General features: G+C 32.6%; 1 protein-coding gene across 1 annotated transcript in view; it reads right to left on the reverse strand.

Moving 5' to 3' along the window:
- The window catches only part of LOC118199568 (uncharacterized), a 753,888-nt gene that overhangs the window by 184,584 nt on the left and 543,047 nt on the right, over positions 1-26,257 (reverse strand). Inside the window, exon 6 of the mRNA XM_085818213.1 lies at positions 23,664-23,939. Coding sequence (XP_085674339.1) covers positions 23,664-23,939 — 276 coding nt within the window. The remainder of the gene's footprint in view (positions 1-23,663; positions 23,940-26,257) is intronic.

The raw sequence follows: 26,257 nt of genomic DNA on the forward strand, positions 1-26,257 counted from the left end.
AATATCCGGCTAATTCGATGCAATTTTATCAATATTTAACAAATAATGAAAATACAGCAAATTTAATTTGAGACTAAATTTATTTCGGCATAAAATCTAACTGCAACAGAACGTTTTGGTATGTTACTCAACTGATTTCACAATTTGGTTTTACAATCCTGTTTAAAATAACATTTAGCAAACGAAACGTCAAGCAACATGGAACACGAAAGAAGAAAAATTTAAAGAAAAAATTTTGGACTCATTCCAGATGCAATAAAACTGCTAAACTATGGAGAATCATTAAGATAAATCACATTTTAAGTGGCTATGCTTTCGTATTGTTCAGAATTTCTGAACTTGGACTAACATATGTTATTTGCATAATGGATGCTATAACGTAATAAAAGCGAAATGTATTCGATCTTATTTTTCTTTAACTCTTACTTTGCAAATAGAATTTATTGTGTCTTTTTCTAGCACTGGGAAAACATTTATTGTAATTAGCGTTTTTTCAAGTTATTTTTCTTTCAATAAAGTACAAATAATGTTGAAGTGAAGACTTTTTAATTCTACCTTAACGCTGCTAACTATAACTTAAACAAGAAAAAAATGCTCAAATTTGATTAATATGCAGCTGGCGTCAATATTAACGCATAAAAAATTGCAGAGAAAGCTGAACGACTGAAAACAAATTATTTTATTTTGAATGCTTCCCTCGGTTTTTGGTTTTTCAAGAATATTTTGACACTCCTTTTTACATTTCTATAAGTTCAAAATAAGTTTTCGTCCAACATTTTCTTAATTCTTATAACTTTGAAATATTTTCCTTCTTTCTTTATTTTTTAATATCTGTATATACTTCAATAACAATAATTATTATCTTCATATTTCATTTATCTAGGCCCACCAGAGGCCGAGCGGTAAAGTCGCTGAACACTCTAGTTCGGCCTACGGTTCGAATCCCGCGAAACGATCTGGCTGCATGGGCATTGCCGGGATTTTCCCATTTGTAACGTGTATACGAGCCAGTTTCCTTGAGAAAGTCCTCCACGAAGGCTTCCCTTCTCTTAGACAGATAGGCTTCAAGGCTTTCCCATTAATCACATAAACCAAACCATCATTTATCTAGAATCTGTTTACCATGTATGAACCTTGAGTTTTTAACTTATAATTATAATATTTGTTAAAGTGTTGTTTTCAAGTATAACCAAAAGCCTACTTCAATTGCAACTTGCCTAATATAAAAAGGTTTACCCGAAAGTTATTATCATATGTTTAAAAATGTTTTGTTATATATCCCAAGGGAAGTTCTTTTTTACCAGGAATATGTAAGTAACCTATCATTGACGTTGAAAATATTCCGGGACAGAATTTCTGAAACTGAAAACATGAAATTTTATTTTTATGAAATTTATGGAATTTTATGAATAATTTCAATTAGAAACCTTAATTAAAAAAGTCCATTATGTATTTCCCTGACTTTTCTTTATGGCATGTTGTAGAAACTTAGTTGAAAAAATAGAAATTAAATTGATAAACAGAGTTCCGAAATTACTGATCTCATTATGATTCAACATCTAAATATGAAAAGGGATAGCATTTTTTAATTTGCATATAAATCATAATTTAAACTACTTCCTTTATGAGACTGAAATGAAAGTAAAACGTTTAAAATGGAAATTTTGAAGTTTATTTTATGCAAAATGTACTTACGTAATATATAGGTTATTAAAATGGCCTACTAAAATGAGATACTTCTATATACTACTTCTCTCAAGCTAAAATTAGGCAAAGCATTTAACGTTTTGTTTTGGCTTATTTTTAATAAAACAAAAGTGATATTGCTTTGCTTAATTTTATGCTCTATTTTAGCGTGTTTCTCTTCTCTCTCGAACGTTTCTCAAACTGCGGATCACGATGCAAACTTTGGTGGATCGCCAAACTGCTGTGTTTGCATTATATTTCCCCTCAAAACATGGAACATTTTCTTGCACTTGAAATAGGATTCAAGTTTCAATTTTATAGATATTTTATGATGTAATCTATGAATACATGACAAATTTTAACTCCAGTTTTATGCAATGAAATGTTTTCAACTTATTTGACTTAATCTGTATAAAATAAAGATGCGATATTTTCTTCAGAAAATACCATTTATCGAAGATAATTCTTTTGAGTGTTAGTGTAACCAAGCATACCAGAATGTTAACATTACTTCTGCGTAATTGTGTGTTACAGGAAAAGGAAAGACGGATTTAAATACATGACAAATTATAACCCAGATTTATGCGATGCAATGTATTCAACTTATTTGACTTAATCTGAATAAAATAAAGATGCGATGTTTTCTTAAGAAATTACTGAAGATTTATATTTTTGCTTGGTAGTGTAATCAGTATATGATAATGATTTTTAATATTACTTCTGTGTAATCTTGGGTTATAGGAATAGGAAAGGTAGATTTATTTAAATAGCATGGATCTTTCTTTCTACCTCCGTAAAGGTTCTATTAGTAATTTAGAAGCAAATAGCCTTCTTGTTCTTTGCCAAATTAAGATAACATAAACAACCTAGCATCTATTTATTTAGAACTAGACCTTATTAAACTATTTCTTTAGTTACAAAGCCTGAAGTTCTAACTTCAGAAGAAAGCCTTTTGCACTAAGAGAAAAGTTTGCTCATTTTCGCTTAGATATAACGTGTGAATAGATTTGATGAGAGAATCTTTTTTTTTCTTTTTCTGTATAAAAGTTAAGAAGAAAACATTAATATGAATAAAAAAATATTTTTTGACTATTTTATATTATTCCATTCCTCACTATTCTAATTACTATAGATCTAGTACTTAAATCGTGACATGTTATTCATTACAAGCTCAAGTTTTAAGGTCGCTAAATAAGTAGTTTGCTTGTTTAAAACTCACGACAGCTGTGTGATTTGGAAGGAATGACGTTATGGACGACTTACTAAGAAACAAATTCATTTATTTGCATTATATACTGTTCTAAATCACGAAGATTTAAATTCTGACAACCCATATTTTCGTCTGAACTTACATGGACAAAATTACCAATGTTAATGACTACTACGGAGATCTTAAAATATGATGTTTAAATTTCTCAATTTTACCTCGAATTTTATCTCAGAGATGCTTTTTTGAAGATTGACGATGATCTACTTTGGAGATTGACGATGAATTGAAAATTATGTGTTAGTCAACAACCGCAAAAGACTGAGAGTTTTACTGACCGAAAGTTACAACTAAGAATTTTACAGCAGACATTCTTTATTAGATCTGAATTTCGTGATGTTTCCTGCAGTAACTACCAGATCTTGCAATGCTTTAAATTTTTTTCCTATTAATATCAACTAGAATATTTTATCATCAAACAGGTTTAAACATGAAATCCTTTTACTTATTCAGCCAAATTTAGGACATCATTTTGAACATCGTTTACCTCCAAAATGCTTTTAGTTGACCAAATAGGCATTGGTACTTTCACTTCTATAGTGTACAGTATATTTTTCGAATCAATTTCTGTACCTTTTTCTGTTGCCGAGTCTGCATCATCATGTCTGAACGAGATGTCCATTTAGGATTTCGTAGCAAACTTTGGAGAGGTTTCGAGAAAATTTCTCGACCCACTGGTGCACGACTTCACGCAACAGATACTTCTCCACAAACAGGAACATTCCTTTATGAGCAGCAATCGCATAAAGTCCTTTTGCCCACTCTTCCCTCGAAAACAGCTCACAGCACATTGCTCCTTTCGTGTACAGTTACGGAGTTCAAATGGCATTTTCAAACTGAAGTATATATGCGTAACTTGTATTTAATGACTAACGAAATGAAAATCATGAACTACAACGGATATAGCACCTATTAACATACATGGAAAGAACTTATTGTTATTTTCATGTGTGTCATGTCAGTTTGTGACTTACTGAATGACGTTACCTCGTATGTAGGCATCTGTGAATTCATCCTTTCAAGCCATCAGTAGCCGAGTGGCTACTAAACACTAGTATTTTGATCTGGATTCAAGCATCAGGCTGTCTGCATGGGTAATTCGTTCGTTTCCTTATGCTAACTTAAATATGAGCCAAATTCTCTTTAAAAGCCCTCCATAAAGAAATCTCTACATTAAAGAAGATAATTCTTGTGTGCTTGCCGTACTAAAATTAAACGAAATTACTTCTAAGCAATACTAAAAAAATCTGATGTGGACACTACACAAATTCCTTCTAGGGCACGTTAAATCATACGCATTTTTTGCTGCATTTTATTTAAACTTACTTCCTTAAATTTCATTAGAGATAGATTTCTCATTAAATTAATTTAGTTCTCACTTCACAACAAGGCAAAAATACATAAAACTTCAAAACATTTTCATTAATAATTTTAAAATACAGATAAACATTAAACATTAATTAAAATTAAAAACAATTCTTGCAAATAAAATTAGAGTTTCTACGCAAAAACAAGCAATTCAGCCAGCAGGGAAGAGGGCAGAATTTTCGGTGCACATAACTGAAAGTTTAAGTTTGGTCCCACTCGGCAAAAAGGCACTGAAGGTGCACAAACTGAATTTACTATTCTACTAAAGATTTTCAAATGTAAACAAATGGCTGCTACGTTAGGGTTAGCAGCACTTAAACAACTTTTAAATTGTTGGGAAAATGTACAACTACTGCATGCAGATTAACTAAAGGCATAAAAACCTTAACCGAAACATAAAAACAGCATAATTCAATCCCTTTTAAAGCAAAAAATTCAAAACGCACAATTTACCAAAACATAAGAATAAAAAAGCTGAGTTCACCGAGCCGGGTAACAGAGTGAGTATGTATATATATAGTATATTTATATATTTTATATATATAATATATTTATATATTTTTGATGCAACCGATCGATTGCAACCAAAAAGGGTGGCGCACAGCTACATGTTATAGCAATTCCACATGCAAAATTTCAACATTCTGAGGCTGCTCCTGTTTGAGTTACGGGAGGTAATAATTTACGGGAGTTACGGGAGTTAAGTTACGGAGAATAAGTTACGGGAGGTAATACGTAAGTACAGACGTCACGAAAAAAGTATCTTCTGAATCCGTTTTAAATTCATTTTACAATCCATTTGAGGAAAAAGTGTCCTTTATTATGTCCGTACGTACATATGTCATATAAAAGCATCCCTCAAATGGATTCAAGAGCGGTCAAATGGATATTTTAGCTGAAATATGGTATCCAACATTTTTTGCGATTACAATACTTCTTTTATTTCGTGCAAGGAAATAAAAAGTGGTGAAAGTTTTTACATCCTGTTGCCACTTTCTCATCGATAGCAGTAATAGTAGCACTGCGAAATACTGACGATTATTAAGGCTTGGTTTATTTGATTATGGCAAAGCAATTGAAGGTTATCTGCCTAAGAGGAGGGATTACTTAGTGGAGAAAGTTTCCCAGTTTTTTCCAAGGGAAGCTAGCTTGTATAAAGGTTACACATAATAATTATTAAACATTCTGCTCTAAAAAGAATGTTTATACGAGGCTACTGATTTTTCCTAATGTTAACATGAATTCGAGTTAGTTTCAGTTAGAAAATCCTCCATGAAGATATCCCTCAGTTTAATTTAAAAAACCTATAAGTCTTATCCTTATTATAAGTATAACCTTATAATTTAGTATAACCTTATAGGTAAACGGAAGCTGAAGTAAACATGCAAAAACTGATACTGAAAATTTGCAGTTATAATTTTTAAAACAATGAGGTCTAACATTGTGAGAGACATCATTTTATGTTAATGTTTGTTTTAATGTTTTAATTTTAGCTTACTTCCTATGTTTTACTTTTAGACTATTTCTAAAGTATTAGACTACTTCTAAAGTATCTTCTTAATTATTCATATGAAGAAGTAATCTATATGTATATATACGAGTATATAAGTAACCTGTAGATGTTAATACAGAGATTTTGTACATAGATTATTTTGAAAACAAACCGCGAAGTGTTAAAATCAATTCTTGTTAAACACGTAAATTATTACTTCCTAGTCTGCACTACGAGCATTTCTTTTCTGCAATTTAAATTTCATTATTAAATACTAGAAAGCCCGGCGGTCATAAGAAATGACGGCTGTTCTAGATATTATAAATTGTAATTAAAATGATTTTTGCAAAGCTGTCTGCTAATTCAAACTGAATTACTCAGGGTAGATGGCGAGGACGCTTTTTTGCTTACTGCCCCACGGAGTTTCCATCCTTCTACTTCCTTAATTGCTTAATTCCTTAAGTAGAGTGCAATGAAGGAAACCACTGGCGGTACATTTCTTAAGAGCTACCGCTAGCTCAATCAATAAAGGTGATTTGAATAATAAAATGTTAATTCACATGTCAAAGATCTCTTTGTACGCAACATTTCTTGTGTAGATCTTTCCACCATTTTTAAAGTCGCCTTGCAAAGGACCATCAATTATTTTTAATTTTACGTCCGTTCTTTCATGAACTCTTGAACAGGCAACATAACATAAAGTTGACCGTGCCCAAATGCAGGCTCAGGTAAAAAATGCCAACACCCTTAAGCGTTTGGCCCTGAGGCTTATGAATGGTCATAGCAAAGGCAACTTTTACAGGAAATTGTCTACGTCTGAATTGAAACGACAAGCCTGTGCCGTGGCAACTTCACACCATTGGCTAGAACAGTTACGCAAACAACCAATAAACTATCGGCGACAAACATACACTTAAGCCGCATTTATATATATGGGGTGCAGTAACATTATCTCCTCCGAAACGGCTGGCTCCTGGGCTTAGCGAAGCACAGCGTTGGATTCCGCAGGTCTGTGACCTGCGAAATTTTGACCATTTGCGTTTTGACCATTTTGACTATTCGCGTCTTCTTGGGACTTAGCTGAGATATTAATTAAAAACTAATTTCTCCTTACGTTTTCCCTACATTTTCCACTTTCTTTCTTGGGTTTTCCCTATTAGAGGGATGTGGCTACGTGCCAAATTCTTTTTTTCTCGAATATCTGCGGAACGGCGCCGGGTTGAAATTCGAGACGCGTATCCTCGGATTCCAAAAAATTCTCCGAATCCATCGATACCGTTTTCAACGTCATACGACTTTAATCGGCCGAGATATTAATTAAAAACTGCGGAAACGTTAATTTCCGCCCACATTTTTCCGAGTGGCAACAATAAACTATCGGCGACACACACTTTAGCCGCTTATATAATATAAAGATAATACCTAAACAATGTTACATTATACAATTGAAAAGCTTACGAATTTAGAAAATAATTTATTAAGCTTATAATTTCTGTTATCCTCATGAGCTACAAAGAGAAAATAATTAAACTCATTAACCGATTTTCTTTTGGTAAATTAAGAATTAGCTTTTTTTCAATTTCTTAACTGAAATATATTATATTTTCTTTTTAGGACCTTTATATGAACTGAGACGTTCAGAAACTACGCAAAAAGCAGATTTAAATCCAAAAATCAACTTAAATTTTCCTTTCTTTAAAGTCTAAAACATTATGAGCATTTTAGAAAGTATTTACATCGAAGACAAAGAATGCCACTTTACTCTTAAAAGTTCCTATCACTCTATCCTGCACCTCTTGACATTATATCTGACACACGCTTACTAAACAGGAAGGAATGAAAACCTCCTATCACAGCAACTTTTAAGCCTCTTGAAGGAAAGAGATTATATCTGAAAAAGCACACAATAGATTTTATAGAAGTGAAAAAAATCTATTACAGATAACTTTTTTTCCACTTGTAACTCTGATGTAGCGTAAAACTTTCTATTTGGCCACGAAACCGACAAGATGAAAATGCAGTTCTTTTGTTTCGATTCAGACATAATCCGATTAAGAGTAACAAGAATGACTGGGAAGTACATAATCCACTTATATTATCTCGTATGAAAGTGAAAAGTTATGTATTAGGAGAATTTGCTCGTCTAGTATGATTAGCTGCAATAAAAGACACGAAGCAGAATATTTCTGAATTGTAGTTATAAAAGGAGACAGCTTAATTAATTAATAAAGCATGCATCTGGAATGTTGCCAAAACTGAGTTTTTTCAGAGCTGTTTGAAATTACTAAAGAAGATTTCCTTGCAAGAAGATAATTTTCGAGCTTAGGAGTGGATTAAAAGAAAAATGCCTAAAGTAAATTTTGTTAGAAACGATGCAGCTTTAAGAAACTGAGATTAGCATTTTATACAGTATATTATTTAGGAAAATACTCATTGTGTGTACAGAGTTTTAGAATTATTTTTTTGGCAAATTACAGCAAACTTGCCGAATAATAAGTAACAGCATTTTTATCGTAATATCTCAATTTGCGTTTTCTGAAGTAGCGTCTGCTTATGGAAAAAGCTTTCTGTGCAGTTAATGAATTATTTTGATCCACTAAACATATGTTATCACGGCTTCGAAAGCTTAGCAAAGGTTAGCAATAAAGATTTATGTAAAATGGGAAAAAATGACTTATTTTTTCAAACAAACAATGGTTGGACATGGAACTTAGCGCTTTGCTTATGATCCTGAGATAAAAGTGCAGTAACCTGCTTGGGCTGGAGATAGTTCTTCACGACCACAAAAATTTCAGCTTCAAAAGATTTCGGGTAAAGATGATGTTGGTAACCTTTATTTATTGGAAAGGGTTTTTTACAAGGATGACAGTTAAAGGACTCCATGTCTCTGTATTTTTCAAAGATGTAGTATGCAGATTAATAAAAAAAATTCAGTGAGATTTGTCTGAGAAAGCTTAAACGAGTAACTGTTTCCGTTGCATGAAAATAAATCTTCAAACAATTCCTTTAGCATCAAGAAATTTTTTAAAGAAAGATGTCACGATTCTCATCTACCTTTTAGATTACCAAATTTAGCACCTGCAGATTACTTTCCTGTGGCCTAACTGATACTCAAAAATCATTATATTAATAGCAATGAAGTGATTCAGAAAACTTTATTTTTTGAACAGTATTCTAAAAGAAGTGTTCTACGATGGAAATCAAGTACAGCTGTAGGAACATGCCAAGTGTTGCGTAGCTTTATAAGAACTATATATTGGAAGCTACTATGTAATAATGTTGCTTTCTTTATTCTTCGATTTTTTTCGGAATTAATCCTAAAATGTCTTAGGCGCATCAAAACCCTTCTTTAGGGAAAATTAAGCCATAAGCTTTCAAATTACGTATACCATAGACATCATTACAAATTAAGATACTGAACCAATCGATACGTTTGTGAGTGAAGGTAGCTGCTATGCCGTAAATCCATGGCTCGAATTACCGGCAAGACATGGATGATTATGACTATGATATTGTTATAGAAAAAGGGGAATTAAAATATTTCAATAAAAAATAAGAAAAAAATGAAAGCTTTCAAATTTTACTTTAATGTTTATTTAATGTTTTGTGGGTTACCTTTATTTATTAAATATGTTCTTCGCACTTAAACCATAAAATTCAGTTCAACAGCAATATTGCAAAATAATTTTAAAATGAGCATACCTTTAGAATTTCCGATACACAGTCTCGTGCGCTGGAGATTAAAATGTTTTTTTATTTCGTACAGTGTTGCCATTGCTCGCTTTGAAATCGTTTGCCAATATTCGGGTGGAAACGTATCTATTTAAAATTTGATGGCTCAAGGTACCGTCGTTTTATTATAATACGAGAAACATACATACATTTATGCAGATTCTTCATTATTTAATTTCTTCAAATATAATACAGGGCTGTAATATTTGGTGGCAACAGTTTGAAAAGTGAAACGAATTTAAAGTTTTCAACGCAAAATGGCGAAACGAAATTAATAGCCCTTCTGGGCTAACGCCCTTTGAGCTAATAAATTTTCTCTTCAGCATTTCGTGAAGGAAAGAGGATTACATATGATTCTATTTCTCAGCTTTTTCCCAAATAAAACTGCCATACACAATTTTACTTTTCTTTAATCAAACAGCTATTTTGATCTTACGATTAGTTTCCTTCTCTTGCCATTTATTATTTATTACGTTTTGTGAGTTCTGCAACAAAATACAAAGCAGGGAAATTTTAAAGACAGTCCCTACTTCTCATATTAATGCATTAAAATGTAATGATTCATAAAACGAGCAGATACCAAACCTATTTAGTCGCAAAGAAAACCGACTCCATATCTTCAATGCCATAAGTTCTGCGATTACAGCCTCATAAACGACGAGTGGGCAAAGAATATTATTTTCTTATTGAAAGGAAGCAGTAAGCAACTACGAACTACGAAGTGTGGATAAGAATCCATTGGGTTGAATTGAAGTCAGCATAGGATTGAATTAGAATACTAAGTTGTTTATTGTAGATGTAAATTGCAACTATTAGTTTAGTAATTAGTACACTATATAATGTCCCAAATAAATATCTTAAATTAGTGGTACAAGCCCGTATTCATCGACACAAAATTTAACTGAAATTACATGGATGACTGACCACCCAGCATTTTCATAAGCTTATTAAATTTATGAACTGCATAAACTAAAATGAGAACAAATGAGAGATAACACAAATTAATCTCAAAAATGGAGTTGAAAATTAAATAGGATAAATTTTGGGTAGAATATGAAGAAACTTTCTGAAAAAACATTTAATATTTTATTATTTAAATATTAAAAATTTTCTACTAGCACCAGTGGTGTCTAAAATCTTTCACCACCGACATATGCACATTATGCTCTGTCACAATAACTCATGGATCTATGAGCATTAATATGAGAAGGATATGATAAGCATTAATACACTGACTACCAATAAGTATTTGGAAACCTATGCAAATGACGATATCTGCGGTCCTAAGGTACGTCACGGACTCCGCCGGTATATATCGTGTAGGAAACAGCATTGGCTTTAGTCGCATGCAAGATGCCTCGCAGTTCGGAGCTCTCTGATTTTGAGAAAGGTATAATTATCGGGTATCACAAATGTGGCCGATTCTTAAGGGACATATCTAGCGATCTGAAGTACCCAAAATCGACATTGGCCTATGTGATTAAGGAGTGGAAGGTGATCGGTGATTGTCGGAATGTGCCCCGAGTCGGCAGACAAACGAAACTGTGAGATAGAGACCGACGAGTGCTGACCAGAGAAATTCGGAAAAAAAAGCACCCAACGGATGGCCCTCATCCGCGAGGAGTTTCAACAAGCATCTGGGAGTATTGTTTCAATTAATACCATCCATAAGGAAGCACATCTGCTTGGTTTTCATGGTCGTGCTTCTGCCTATAAGCCTTTGATCACAAAGTCCAAGCGCGCTGCTCGGTTAATGTGGTGCAAAGCACATCGAAATTGGACCGTAGATCAGTGGAAAAGGGTTCTTTGGAGTGACGAATCAAGGTTCACCCTTTACCGTTCGGATAGCAGGATCTGAGTCTGGCGTCTACCTGGAGAACGTCTCCTGCCAGAATGCATTGTGCCAAGAGTAAAGTTTGATGGAGGTGGAATTATTATCTGGGGGTGTTTCTCTTGGTATGGGCTGGAACCCTCGGTCCCCATTCATGGTAAGCTCAACTCCGATGCCTACTGCACTATTTTGGATGACAATGTGCTTCCTACGTTGTGGCAGTTTTACGGGTTGGACCCCTGTTACTTTCAGAACGACAATGCCAGTTGTCATGTTTCGACGTTAACCAAGGCTTGGTATGGTGCCAATGGAGTTCATCAAATGGAGTGGCCTGCCCAGAGTCCAGACCTGAACTCTATCGAGAACCTCTGGGACGAGTCGCATCGCCGAATTCAGGGATGCACTACCCGTGCAAAATCGGTGAAGGAACTTCTATGTCTTCTTCAAGCCGAGTGGAAGAAAATACCACTAGCTGTCATACAAAAACTTGTGGAAAGTATGCCCCGGAGGGTCCACGCTGTAATTACCTCTCGTGGAGGCTCTACCAACTATTGATTTTGAATAAAGTTAGTTTTTCTTTTCTATCACAGGTGTCCAAATACTTATTGGTAGTCAGTGTATGATCTATTAAGGGCCTAGATAAGCAGAAAAAAGGAATTTAAACATAATTCTGTAGAAGATTCATAATTAATCATAATTATCATTCATAATTAATTTATAATTATCATCAATATTATACTGGGGAAATTAAGGAATAAAAATCTACAAAACATAATTCCGTAGATTTTTATTCCTTAATTTCCCCAGTATGATATTGATGATATTTAACTATATTTAAAGTAAATCATAAAAGACGTTATTAGAATGTTTAAGAAATAATTTCATATTGTAAACTAGAAGCATTCCGAAACCAGCAGTAGCACAAAGTTCCTTTTACACATTTTCTAAAATATGTAAATTAATGTTATAGAAACAAGTTGTCGCTATAAAATACTTTAGAAGGTTATTTTTACTTTCTTGTATGAAGTAAAGGAAGTATTGCAACAACAAAAAATTTCGGATAGCATAATTCAGCAGAAATACCTCGTTTCACCATTTCCGAATCTATCTGGACGATTTTTTAGAGTACAGCTTGTATGTACGGTCAGAGTAAAAGACTGTTCTTTCCTAAACAAATTGTAAGATGGATTTAAACTGGATTTTAAAAGAATTGTTTTTATTGGCGTTTGAAATTATGTATGTATGAATGTATCTCACATAACGTAAAAACGACTAGCTTCAGACCGTTGAAATTTTGTATATGGGACTGTTCTAACAATTTCTTGTGCATCTCGGGTTTTTATTGAAATCGGCAAAATCAAGCGTGCATACGAATACCCAGCCCCTTCCCAGCCTTACCCAGCCTTTATTTTCTCAGTCATTGGTCGTAGTCATCATATAATACTTAGACAATTCATATACGCGGAAGTGTTTTAAAGGATGAAAATATTCATATTTGGGTAATGTCAAATTTAAAGAAAGTTTTTAATTTTCGATAACTAACAAAATCTAATTTTAAATGTGGTCTCTCTGTTCATGTACTTATATTTGAGAAAGTTTTATACTCGTTGCAAAAATATAAGATTATAAGTGATTTGACTACTATACGAAAAATTGACCGGAATATTTAATTACAAAATTTACAATTTTTTATGTTATTTTCAACTTGCCTGGATTATTCAGTTAGAATAATTCGAGGAAATAAGTTTAAATGAAGGGCAGCAGAAAATGTGTGTAAATCAATAGGCAGTAGAAAAAAGTCATGTGAAGTCGATATCAAATTATTTATATCTGATAATTCTAATTTAAACTGCAGTTGAAAATATTTTACTGCACATGAATAAATTTTATCAGCAAAATTTTTTGAAAATAAAATAAACGTTACAAAACTGCACTCTAATTATTATGTTTGATCTAAACAGGAAGTGACCTTACTGGACTGCCAGGCATTTTATGATAAGTCATCCAGACTTATCATAAAATGCTACAGCACATTTGATAACAACAAACGTATAAAAGCAACTAAAATATTTATTGGTATTTCAGTTTGAAAAGAAGATTAGCTAAACAAAAATTCTGCTGCTTGTGGCTAGAGAATATAATTTACAAACAAAATATTAAAGATTAAGAAATTGACTCAACGCTCCTTCAAATCTAACTAACTGTTAAAATCTAACTTAAAATCAGCTGCAGAATTGGGGATAAGTTGTCCAAATTCTCTGAGTTATGTTTCCCACTCATCATTTAAATTAACTTAATTTGCATTTTCTGACGGACAAACGAAATAATAGAAATGCAACAAAGATTCAAAGTAAGAATTAACGTGTGAATTAAATTAAATCTTATAACCTAGCCATGAAATGTTTTGACAAAACACAATTAGTTCAAGAAATATTGAAAACATCTTCGACAATACGGCTTACTGAAACAATTACCATATAACAATCTGGCATTGAAAGATTGTAGCTAGTCAGATTCTTCAAATAAGCTTAACCGTAAGAATTGTGGAAGTTAAAAGTTAAGTCATCATAATTATGTGTATATTTATTTCCGAAAGAAACATTTAATATTTTATTATTTAAATATTTAGAATTTTTTTAATTAGTTAAGATAAATTAGGATAAAAATAACCAATTAAATTAAAAATTTTAAAAATAACCAATTAATTTTGAAATTTACCGTTTCAAAATTATTTATTAATAGGGTTGATTACAGCATTGATTGCAGACTTTTAGTTAAATTTATTTCAAACTTCTCCCCATAACAACAGAAAAAAAAGAAAAGAAAAAGCTGTGATAATAATGACGATATTATCATATTAATTAAAAGAAGGAATTTATACCTACATATTATTACAGTTGTTGAAACGGCGTTTTTAATATTTTCTAAACAATGCGGAGGAGGAAAGAAAATTAAAACCATACGGCATTATTTTGAAATAAATAATCTTCTAATTACTTTTTTAGTTGATTCTAATTAATAGCATATTTTTCAACAATTCTTTTTATTTTATTAGCTATTAGTAGTTACTAGCACATTTCTCAATAATTATTTTAGATTTAATGAAAAAGAATTTGATTCGTTTATATTTTAATGACGCATCACTAAGTAAGTTTAGAATTTGTTCTAATCAGTGGCTTCCGAAACCAGAGAAATTTTTAATTACATATAGAGATTTTCAGCCCAAACATAATTAATAAAAGAGTTTTAAAAGGCCAACTTTGAAATTAAATGGCTGGAAGTTTATATAAAAAAGATATGGGAAATTGCATTTGTAATAAATAATAAAAATGTATTGAAACCAAATAGTTTCCTTTTGTTTTATCAACATTTGTACAAAATATATCTTTCGCGGTTCATTTAAAATTTTTTAAGAAATGAGAGAATAAGTTTGTCAGGACTTGTGTTTCTCTTGATTTGCTTTGCAAACATGAATGGTCCTGAATCGAAACAGGGAGCTTACTCAAGCTATGTTCAAGAAGGTGTGAAGTAGACAACACAAGCAGGAAGGGTATAAGAAACCTTTTCTTTTCAATCTTTTACAGGATCTTCCGAACTTTGGAATACAGAGACCAACCACTTGTGTTCTGAACGTAAGAATATAAAAACTACTAACTAAAAGCTAACTTTGAATTCGTATACAAATGCCTAGCACTAAGACTGGCCTTTATTTAAAAAGGTACGTATGTAGTACGCCGAGCTGCTTAAACTACAATACGTTTGCAATTATTAAGAGGGCTAAACCTCTGGCCTTAAAGGCAACCAGCAACCGAGTTAAAACTCGTAAAACTACAGTGGCAAGCGGCTTGCTTCCTAAAACTCCTTCTCTCTCTCGCTTGGCAAAAAGCCACAACTTAAGTACTTGGGCGTTAGCAAGACAATTTGCATAAACAAGTTAAAGCATTTAATTCTGGCCGGAAGTAGAAAATAAGAAGTGATAGTACAGTTTTAAAATAAAATAAACGTTAGTAAAACTTAGGATCCTTACAAGTTACGAAACTATATTCCATTTTAATGCACTTGCAATATAATATTACACACTTTTAATATATTGTTAAGCAATAAGAAAAACTCTTTTTATGTTCATTAGTTTCCTAGCGCCACCGCCTACCGGTGGGCGTTGGGATTAAGAGAGCGGCGCTACTTGTTCAAGAGGCAGTTAAGAGGCGTGCAGATACACGTGAGGCACGGTTGAAAATTTATGATACGGTTGAAAAATTTGGCTGCCTAAATATTTTTTAAACAAACTTCTAAATATTCAAAACATCACATTCATTGCAGTTCAAAAACATTACAGTCATGCTATGCTAATTAAGTCAATTACCCTTTCACATCTGTTTGTCAAAGTTGCATCTAGCTTCGTTTTTATATATTTCAGGAAATATAGGAAATGCATATTAACACAGAACTTGTGGTCATATCATGTTAGGACCTTTGGTGATGTCTGAAAACAGGACAACAAGCTCGTACTTGCAGCGATATCCAGGCCACACAAGTAGGAGTAATATATGTTACCGCATTTTTATGGAAGAAGGTTAGGAGGTAATTTGAATATGACAAAGCACACAAAAATGCAGCTACAGTCCATTCTATCGAACCCAGATCGAAATCTCAATATTCAGCGGTTTTAATAACTTGGCCGCTGGTGAGGGCCGTTCTGTGGCAGGAATTGATGCTGCTTTATGATTCTCTTTACTATTAATTCTGAAATGTCTTTATTCGTTACTATTAAATTTCTGGACAGTAATTCGATGCAGTTCATGTGTAATAAATACATAAAAATGTCATTGCCTACTTATCCAGGGCCTATATTACTCCAGATTAATTTAAAAATATTCAATCATATTTTGTTAGGAGAATACGGTAACGATGAATAGTTTAAAGAGGTCATTGAACAAGTACATGAAATATTCGGTATACGTATAATTAGGAAAAACAATCAGCAAATCAAAAATGCTCGAAGAACTATGTTCTAAACCGTCATTTTCATGTCTTTCGCAATCAATAAAGAAATTACCGAGGAAACATTTAGGGAAGTGATGTGATATCAGCAATGCTTCTCGCAATAGTTCGGGAACTCCGAGCTTCAAAAGAAGTTTATGTTTCATCGCGTCGCAATCATTTATGTAATTTTGATTTATGTAATTTGATTTTTGCAGGATTACGTTCCGTTATAACGGTCCGATGAGAAAGCAAAACTTAACTGAGGTCCAGCCTTGAGGCAAATGCTTATATCTTCGAAACTGCAGATGTTACGATCAAACTAAATATATCATTAGATAGACGAAAGAACATATTAGCAAACACAAAAACAATTTTTAAAATTGGAAAAAGGGTATACGCATAGTAACGCTACAAAAATAACTAAATTTTAGTGACGTCAAAGCTCTGTGCGCTGGCGCGAACACATGTGAGTGGCAAGTCTGTCTGGTAGACAATTAAGCGTAGACAGTCAATGCGTTCGGGTAGTGTTTATTTTATTTTGCTAAGTGCCAAGTTTGATAGACATTCGTGAGTAGACAGTCAGTGTATTCGGATGGTGTCTGCTTTATTTTATACGAAATGAAAAGGTCTTTGATTTTATAAAACGTCATTTAATCGCATTGTGATACCAAGTAACTATCCAAGTACTCTTTGCAATTCATTTACAGATTTAACATTTACTAGGAATATAACTACGGACATCTTAAAATATGTATCTTACTTCTCATATTATTAACCAGTTTCACATAGGGTCATTTTGAATGAATAAATATGATAAATAAAAAATCTGATGTGTACACCACATGACTTCCTTGTACGGAATATTAAATTATACGCATTTTTTCTTGCATTTTATTTAAACGTATTCGATTGAATGAAACCTACTTCGCCGACAGCGCATAAACCACAATAGAATAAATGCATTCTTTAAAATTCACTCTGTTTACCATAGCGACACTCTGGCGCTAGGTTTACTTAACAGTATCATATTTCATTCATATTATAACTCAGAATGCACAAAATGTATATCATTTAAAGAATTATCTAATCGTTGCCACATGTTCTATTCAAATACTATAATAAAACTAGAACTATGTATAAAAGAAATTAAGCAAACAAAACAAAACAGAAACAGTTTTTAACAGACGATTGAGTATTTCTCATTTAATTAATTCAGTTCTCACTTCGCAAGAAGGCAAAAATACATAAAAACTCATATCTATATTAAAAATTACGAAGCAAATCTCAGACGCTTATTTCCTCGAAAAAATTTCAGAAAGAATTAAGCATGATTTAATTGGCAATAATAAATGAATGCGTTATCTTTGTTGTTGCGAAGCTAAGTTTCTCTAGATTGGCAACAAATCCACTAGTCTCCTGTTTCAAATGTAAACATCAATGGCCGCCATTAAAACAGGCTTAGCGGCAATTAAACAACTTTAAAATTGCTGATAATTCTAAACATATTGCACACAGATTTACTAAAGGCATAAAATCCTTAACCGGAAGATAAAAACAACATAATTCAATCATTTTTAAAGCCAAAAATGTACAATTTACAAACATATAAGAGTAAAGAAACTGAGATCATTGAGCCGGGTAATAGAGTGGATATATATATAAATATATTTATATACGTTTGGTGCTGCCGGTTGCAACCAAAATACCGAGGTGCACATCTACATCTTATAGCAGTCCTATATACAAAATTTCAACGTTCTGAGGCTACTCGTTTTTGAGTTATGCGAGATACGAACGTACGCACGAACGTACGTACGTACGTACATACGTTCGTACAGACGCACGAAAAATTCTCTTCAGAATTAATTTTAAAGCAGTTTTATAATTTTTTTGAAGGAAAAGAGTATTTTATTCTGTCTGTATTATTGATATGACGCAAAAACATCGTTAAATTGCATTCGATAGCGGTCAAAATGGATATTTTCGTTGAAATATGCTGCCTGAAACTTTTCGCGATTACAATACTTCCTTTTTACTTCGTACAAGGAAGTAAAAATAAAATATATGTGTGTAAAATCTTTTTTTTTGTTCTATAACAACCTCACACTTCCATTAGTAATCCTAAGCATTAAACACCAGCGGCTGTTTAAACTTAAAGAGACAGCCTATGGTAATTTTTTTTTCAGTTTTTAAATTACGCCCCGAAATCTCACAATGGAAATAAAAGGAGCAAATATGATAGACAATGACTTACAACATATGTCTGAAATACAACTCAAATTGCTTCTTTGGTCATTTGTTATGAAGATATAAAAAGTTCAGAATTCAGGTTATTTGATCACGTTTGAAATTTTCCGAGCACATAATATAGTTAGAGCATTTTGTTATCGTCTTAATAAAAATTCTTGCATAAATTTTACGTTTAATGAAATTGCAATACTTGCTATGGCCAGAGTGTTTGATATGGTAGTTAGCGGTACCAATTGCCATATCAGCGGTCCTGGATTCAATGTCCGAGAAAGCATGGCCGTTTGTAGTCGTCTGTTCTCCATTATCACGGGAGTAATATTGGTTTATCTACTGCACTGCACTCTGGGTCACGTTTTCGGTGATAAGATGTCTAAATGACCGATGGAACTGGCCAATTCACGAGCAGTGCCCGACAGACAACTGCCTTACTCACTGTTCTTGAAAACGTGAGCCCTTAGAAATATTTCATGAATAATTTATTATTTCTTTCACGTTGCTTCTTATTACTCAAGAAAATGGTTTAAAAGTAGTGACTGTAATAAACATGCACTTGAATATAACAGGTATAAAATAGATCTTACCCAACAACTAGAGGTTAATTGGTTTTTCCTTAGTTTTATCTACCTCTGATATAAAATTTTAAATTCAGAAACAATTATTTCAAAGCTATTTATAACAATATATGTTTATACAATGACTGTGAATTAAAGAATATTAAACATATGAGGATGCAGTTGCATATTTTCATGTAGAAAATTATATTTCAAATGTATATAGTATATATTTTTTAATTTAATGGCAGCGTTTAAAAATGAAAATTTTAGGACATTAAGTTTGAATTTTGCATGCCATGGAGAAAGTTCACATAGTATTTATTTTTTTTATACATACATATGTTACCGTTAAAGTACGAAAGTCGTTAATTTTAGGACATTAAGTTTGAATTTTGCATGCCATGGAGTAAGATCACATAGTATTTATTTTTTTTATATATACATATGTTACCGTTAAAGTACGAAAGTCGTTAATTTTAGGACATTAAGTTTGAATTTTGCATGCCTTGGAGAAAGTTCACATAGTATTTATTTTTTTTTATATATACATATGTTACCGTTAAAGTACGAAAGTCGTTAATTTTAGAACATTAAGTTTGAATTTTGCATGCCATGGAGAAAGTTCACATAGTATTTATTTTTTTATATATACATATGTTACCGTTAAAGTACGAAAGTCGTTAATTTTAGGACATTAAGTTTGAATTTTGCATGCCATGGAGAAAGTTCACATAGTATTTATTTTTTTTTTATATATACATATGTTACCGTTAAAGTACGAAAGTCGTTAATTTTAGGACATTAAGTTTGAATTTTGCATGCCTTGGAGAAAGTTCACATAGTATTTATTTTTTTTTATATATACATATGTTACCGTTAAAGTACGAAAGTCGTTAATTTTAGAACATTAAGTTTGAATTTTGCATGCCATGGAGAAAGTTCACATAGTATTTATTTTTTTTATATATACATATGTTACCGTTAAAGTACGAAAGTCGTTAATGTGCACATTAACTAGCTAATCTGCACATTAACTGATTTGCTACGTTAAAGTGCTGGATCAAGAGTTTTTTTCATTTTACCTAAGTAATGTGCATAGTGATGGCTTCCGTAGTGTTTAAAGTGCAAAAGTTTGTTTCTCTCACTTCCTTTCCCTCTCCCTCCACCTCGCACATTACCTACTAGGCACTTGCTAATCTGCACTTTGCCTAGCGGCGTTTAGTAAACTGAAAATAAAATCTTTGTTAGAAAACCAGTAACGTTTCTGTTCGCTTAAATTAAAATAAAGTTATTTATTTATTTTCGAAACCTAGAACATCGAGTTAGTAGAATTAAACAATCGATAAATTAGTTGACAGAATCAATAATGCAACAATTAAAAAACTGTAATACAAAGAGTAAAACTGTCTAAAATATTATTACAAATAAGGAAATGAATTTGTAAAACATATGACAAAATTAATCTCACTTAAGTGCAGTCTAAAGATTGGTGACACTTTGAATTACATAGCAATTGGATTTGGTGACATGGACACCTATTTGTGGTACAGTTAGATTTGCATTAACATTTTCTGTAACCCTTCCCGATCAACAACTTAAAAGTGTAAGTGGCGGCTGTTTTAAGCATACAGAAACGTTGCTGGTTTTCCAGCAAAGATCTTTTTTCTCACTTTAGCGAGCGCTTAGTAGGTAATATGCAGATTATCTTGGTAATTTGGCAGATCTTGGTAATTTGGCACATCTTGGCAGATTATGTGAGTAATTTGAAAAATGAAACTATTATCCACAGTGTTACGGATCAGAACCTACAGAATCTGATTTCCACACTTTAAAGTAATAGATAATAGATAAATAATTGTAATAGATAAATTTTAGATGTATAATGCATTATTTTTGGCGCTTAAACCATCAGGGGCTACAAAATTTGAATCATGAAGTCCAGAGCACACTTTTAATGTTCTCTATATAATGAGTTACCTAGAATATTATAGACATTAGAGAGCAGAATTCTAATGCAAAACCGGTTTATGTTGCTCATTATTAGTCGACTGCAATTTATGCTAATAGAATATAATTGAAATCATATTGAAATCAGTACTTAAAATAATTGAAAAGTACTGATTTCAATTTAAAATTGACAGATGTGTCAAAATCAAATGAAATTTTAATTTATATGAAAAATTAAATTCAAATTTATATAGTTTCTAAATCGATATATTTTAAGTTGTTTAGGGAACATAATTTTGACAACTTGCTTTATCGTTTTTTTTCAGCACTAATTTTGCATATCAAGGATTTTTTCCCCCACGTAAGATATTCAGTACACTAAAGAACAGCTTACATGCTGGAACGCAAGGCTTTATGTATAAATTTAAATTTCGAATATTTTAATTGCAATGTATCATACGAATAAATTTATAGTTGCTATAAATTCAATTATTTCTCACTTTTTTTAGTAGAATAAAAATGAGAACAACATAAAGATTATTGCTTGCATAACGAAAAATTAATTCCATTGGCTTACAGGAATAGAAATAGAGGGATTGTTTAGATAAAGAAAAGAATAATTTTAATGTTTAGTATAGAATAAATACATAAATTTTAGTTTTCTTTAATAGAAAAAAAATCTTTTAATTTTCCAAACGTATAATACATTTTGGTACAAACTAGGATAAAAGAAAAAGAAAATTCTCTTTTTGTAGTACAATAAATAAGTATTTTGCCAACCCTCTAAAAATAAAATAAAATAAAGGATAATTAAGTCATAATCTGAATATTTCACGCATGAAACGATTTCATATTTGAAATCATTCTGAAGAGACGTTTCGGAGTAAGAATCAAGCGAAATTAACTATGTCCTTGCCCAGGATTTGAATTTTTCTCCTGCGTTTTGAGAGAGCTTGGGAAAACACCTGCAGTTTGTTCTATGTTAATAAATGCGCAGTTTTCCCATAGATATATTATGAGTTTTTCTGCTACTTCCAATAGTATTATTTTAGAAACATATCAATGTAAAAAATATTAATTATTTAAAACTTTTTTCCTGATATGAAAAATTTTATGTTTTCTTTTTCAATATTTTTTCATGCTGCGCTTGTAAAATAACGTGTATGTTAAGCTTCTATTTTAGAACTATAATTTTACTTTGCATTTCCTGTGATTGCATTCTGGCAGAAATTTCTTCAGAAGCATAGAAATTTATATTCCTTAAAAAAATTGAGCGCCCAATAAAGGACCTCACAATTAGAGGATAGCACAATTAGTTGAAGTCTCGCTGTTCGCAATTAAAGTACTAATTAAGTTAGTAGGGTGGGATGCTAAGAGGGGTTACCTGCTTTGGGCCGGTGATGAAGTTTAAATCAGCTTACTTAGTTCAGAGTTCAGTAATAGATAACATTTTTATTCTTCCCAGTTCAGAATGCTTCTCTTTTCTTTATAATGTACAAAGGCTTTGTAACTGTTTTGTGTAGTCGTAGAAATTCTCCGGTTCGTAGTATTTGTATCTACAAGTGCAATCAGAAAATTTTTTGTTGCTATTATTTATGTATGAACTCATTCAAACACCCGCTGATTTCAATAGCACCAGTTCACAGCTTAAGGTTTGTCCAAAGTAAGCTTAAGCTTTGTCCAGAGAGCTTAAGGTTATTACGAAATGTTGGAAAAGTTATAAATAATATATATCGCTTAAGTACAGATCATATGTAGTTTCATAGTATTTTAATAAGTCTCCAAATTACAGAATAACATTTTTAACAATCTTAAGGTTCTTCTACATCTAGTAGCTTGTGTCAGATTCCTGTAAATCCTACCAGATTGACAGCGAGTTTTTCCTTAGTTTCAAACAAATCACAAAACCTAAAAGAAGGTTAAAATAACGGTTCAATTAAGTCTTAAATGAACAGAAAGGCACAGTTTGTACGATGTATACTTCTGCTACTTGCGGGTGCTTAAATTAACATGAGTTAACATTAAATTCAGTTGTAGGGAACGTAGTCTGAGCCTACAGCTCAGAATAATCGACTTAAGCTCAGCTAGTTTAATAGCGCGCCTTAAGACATCTTTTAGCAAGGCGCTAAACTAGAAAACTAACTTGGAAATCTGGTGATAAAAAGCAGCATGCGACGGAGGACATGGGTACCATCCCTCTACCATTAGGGTTAATTGGTATAGCGCCACGTCCACCTGTGTCTAGTGAAACGTGCCAAGGTCACTGAACAGCAAGATCCATAAGTTGCCAAGTTGCCTACCACCTTGCGTACCTAAACGTTGCCTACCTAAACATTTGAAATCCTCAGCCGAAATACATAAAATTACTAATTTACATTTAGGCGAGGACTACGCTATGGAGACGTGGTATCAAAGGCTTAAATCAGAATAATTGTTAATTAACATAAAATACATTACAGAGTTGCACTTTTATAAAGTGAATATTCACAGTAAAACATTTCATTGAATGCTAATAAGTAAGGACAAAAAACAAGAAAACAAAAATAAACTTACTTTTTCTGGATCACCTCCAAAGGCTCTTATGTTGTGCTTCACCCATTGCAAAGCAATGACTTGATCCCAGAGACCGTAATTTCCTCTCGCATCTTGTGGATTTTGAGCCAAAATATCCAAAGCCATAAATCCAAGTGGCCCTAATCTGTAGTTAAACGATACAAAGACTGCATTGAGACGCTTGGCTACTCTTCCAGACGGGCATATTCCCGGCTCGTGCCCGCTTCCCCATTGCAAAAATCCGCCATGAATCCAGACCAGCACTTCTAAACCTGCCTGCAAAAAATGAATGAACCATTAAGGTGCAATAAAGGAACGAATTTTGTAGTACATTGTTACGAAATTTTATACGTTTTCAATCACGACTATTTCAATAACTCTAAAGAAGGTAATCGAAAGCGAGATATTTGCCAGTTATTTTATTCCATTCCTTTGTTTTAACTATGCAGTATGTCTTTAAAAAGAAATTTGTTATTTGGTCCTTTCACACCCGAAGCCTCCCGTGTGTTCTGATATCAGCAGGTCACTCAAACGCCTGCTTCCACATTCTACATATTGCTCTCTTGTTGTACCTTCATGCATATGGTAGCTCATTGGTTTCGAGAATTGCTAAATGCCATGTTATTTATTCTTTTGAAGTGAAGATCTCTTATTTAAATAGCGTCAACGTTTAGCGCTCGCAGTTGCAATCCTGTCCTAAGAGGAAACTGCACACAGTGAGTGAAACCGCCCAAAGATCCCCAAAGAAAGAAGTAATAACTTATTAAGTAGGTTATTGTTAACGCTGTAGCTTTCTACTTGGCAGGGAAAAGGAAATATCTATTCTAACGAAATTCCTACATACGGGTGTTTCAGACGGTTGACAGGAACAGACTTTGGCCTTTGTCGATGCGAAAGAGTTAAATCAAACATACAGGTTTAATTCACCTTTGAAATACCAAAATTGGTTACATTCTAAAATATGAAATATTTTAAGCAACCTTTACGTATAATTAAATGCAATCAATTATTGTTTTGGATGCTTTAGAGAGTATATTAGAATGCACAGAGCAAAAAGAATGCAGAAATGATTCTAAATAGCAATCTTATACTTCCCTTACAAGTATGATAACACATTTATTGTACTCAGAACTATAACTGAACGCAGCTAGTGTCTTAAATTTACAGAAAAGACTTCCCTTCTTTAAGGTAACGTCCTGGAGAAGTAGTCACTAATAAACTAAGCATTGCTGCCGTTTTCCAGGTATACTTGACATGACGTGATGTAATTCCTGCCGAAACTTTCGAAATGTCCTGACAAATTGTAATTTGTAGGTTGTTATGTTAACATCACGTATGATATAAGAGTAGATTTGAGCCTAAACGTTTGAAATACCCTTCTGCAAAAATATCTGCTGCAGGAATGCTTAAAGAACTGAATGGAAAGCACTGATGTCACACTGTGAAGGCAGTAGCATTTTTATAATATGGTTATTTTAAAGTTCAAATATTCACTCATCTTTATCTAAAATCAGCACCTTTAAATACGCAATTTATCAGGACAAATTGAATGTTACAAAGGAAACTGCATAGAGTATCATAGTAAGCTTATCTTGGAGATGGTCGAAATGTCTTGATTTTCAGGGAGTAGATCTCAAAGGTGTTGCTTTAAAAAGGGAAACATGCTTTATGAATTCAAGATATTTTATCACGTTCGATTTATTTAACTTCGTTTAACTGCTATTGTTGAGGAGTATAAGGAAACGTTTACATTGTTTTGAAAATGAATAATGCTGTGTGTTATTTTCTCCCTCCTTAGCGTTTGCCTTCATGGTATAATTGGAAGTATACCAAGTTAACAACTGGGGGACCGAAGATTGAATTTCGGTAAGGGCACTGCTAAAAAATGATTCTACAAATGGAACCAGAAATAAAATTTGGTGAAAGATAATCCGCCTGTACCAGGATTTGGCCACTTTGTCCTCTCCACCACAGTCGCCCTCTAAGGGTGTGATAACACTGACTGCCGTATCGATGGTCCCGGGTTTGAAGGCATGGTTATATGTAATTGTATGGTGTCCATGTTGGAAGCAATTCAAAACACACTACACCTTTGTAATCCAACAGCCAGTAATTGTCCAGTTGACAGCGTGATCTTTTACTGATGCCATTTAGCTTTCGAAATTTGTGCTGATTCATCATGCTTGGACCATGATCTTTTTCGATTAATGTTAATTGTAGAAGATCCGCTTTTCATCATTACTGATAATTCGTTTGATAAAAAGGGGTTGAGGGCATTGAGTTTGAAATGCGTATCAGAAATATTGATTCTTTATATTGAGTGAATTTTTTCAGTTCACGCGGAAGCCAAATATCGAGGTTCTTAACGAGTTTAATACATTTTATGGGAATTTTTGATTGTTGTGTGTGATATATTTAGCCATTTTGTAATTTTCCCACCGTTACATAACGATACGATTCAATTATAGATTTAATTGTGTCATCATCAACTTCAGAAGGTTGGCTTAGTACATTGGTCAAGTGAAAAATCTTAAGAATGAAATTTTGTAAACTACTTTTGACACATGCATTTAAGCAATTAACACCGTAAACTT

Source organism: Stegodyphus dumicola, chromosome 6 (assembly GCF_044657685.1).
Source record: "Stegodyphus dumicola isolate Sdum_Otavi_A_Nest chromosome 6, ASM4465768v1".
NCBI lineage: Eukaryota > Metazoa > Arthropoda > Arachnida > Araneae > Eresidae > Stegodyphus > Stegodyphus dumicola.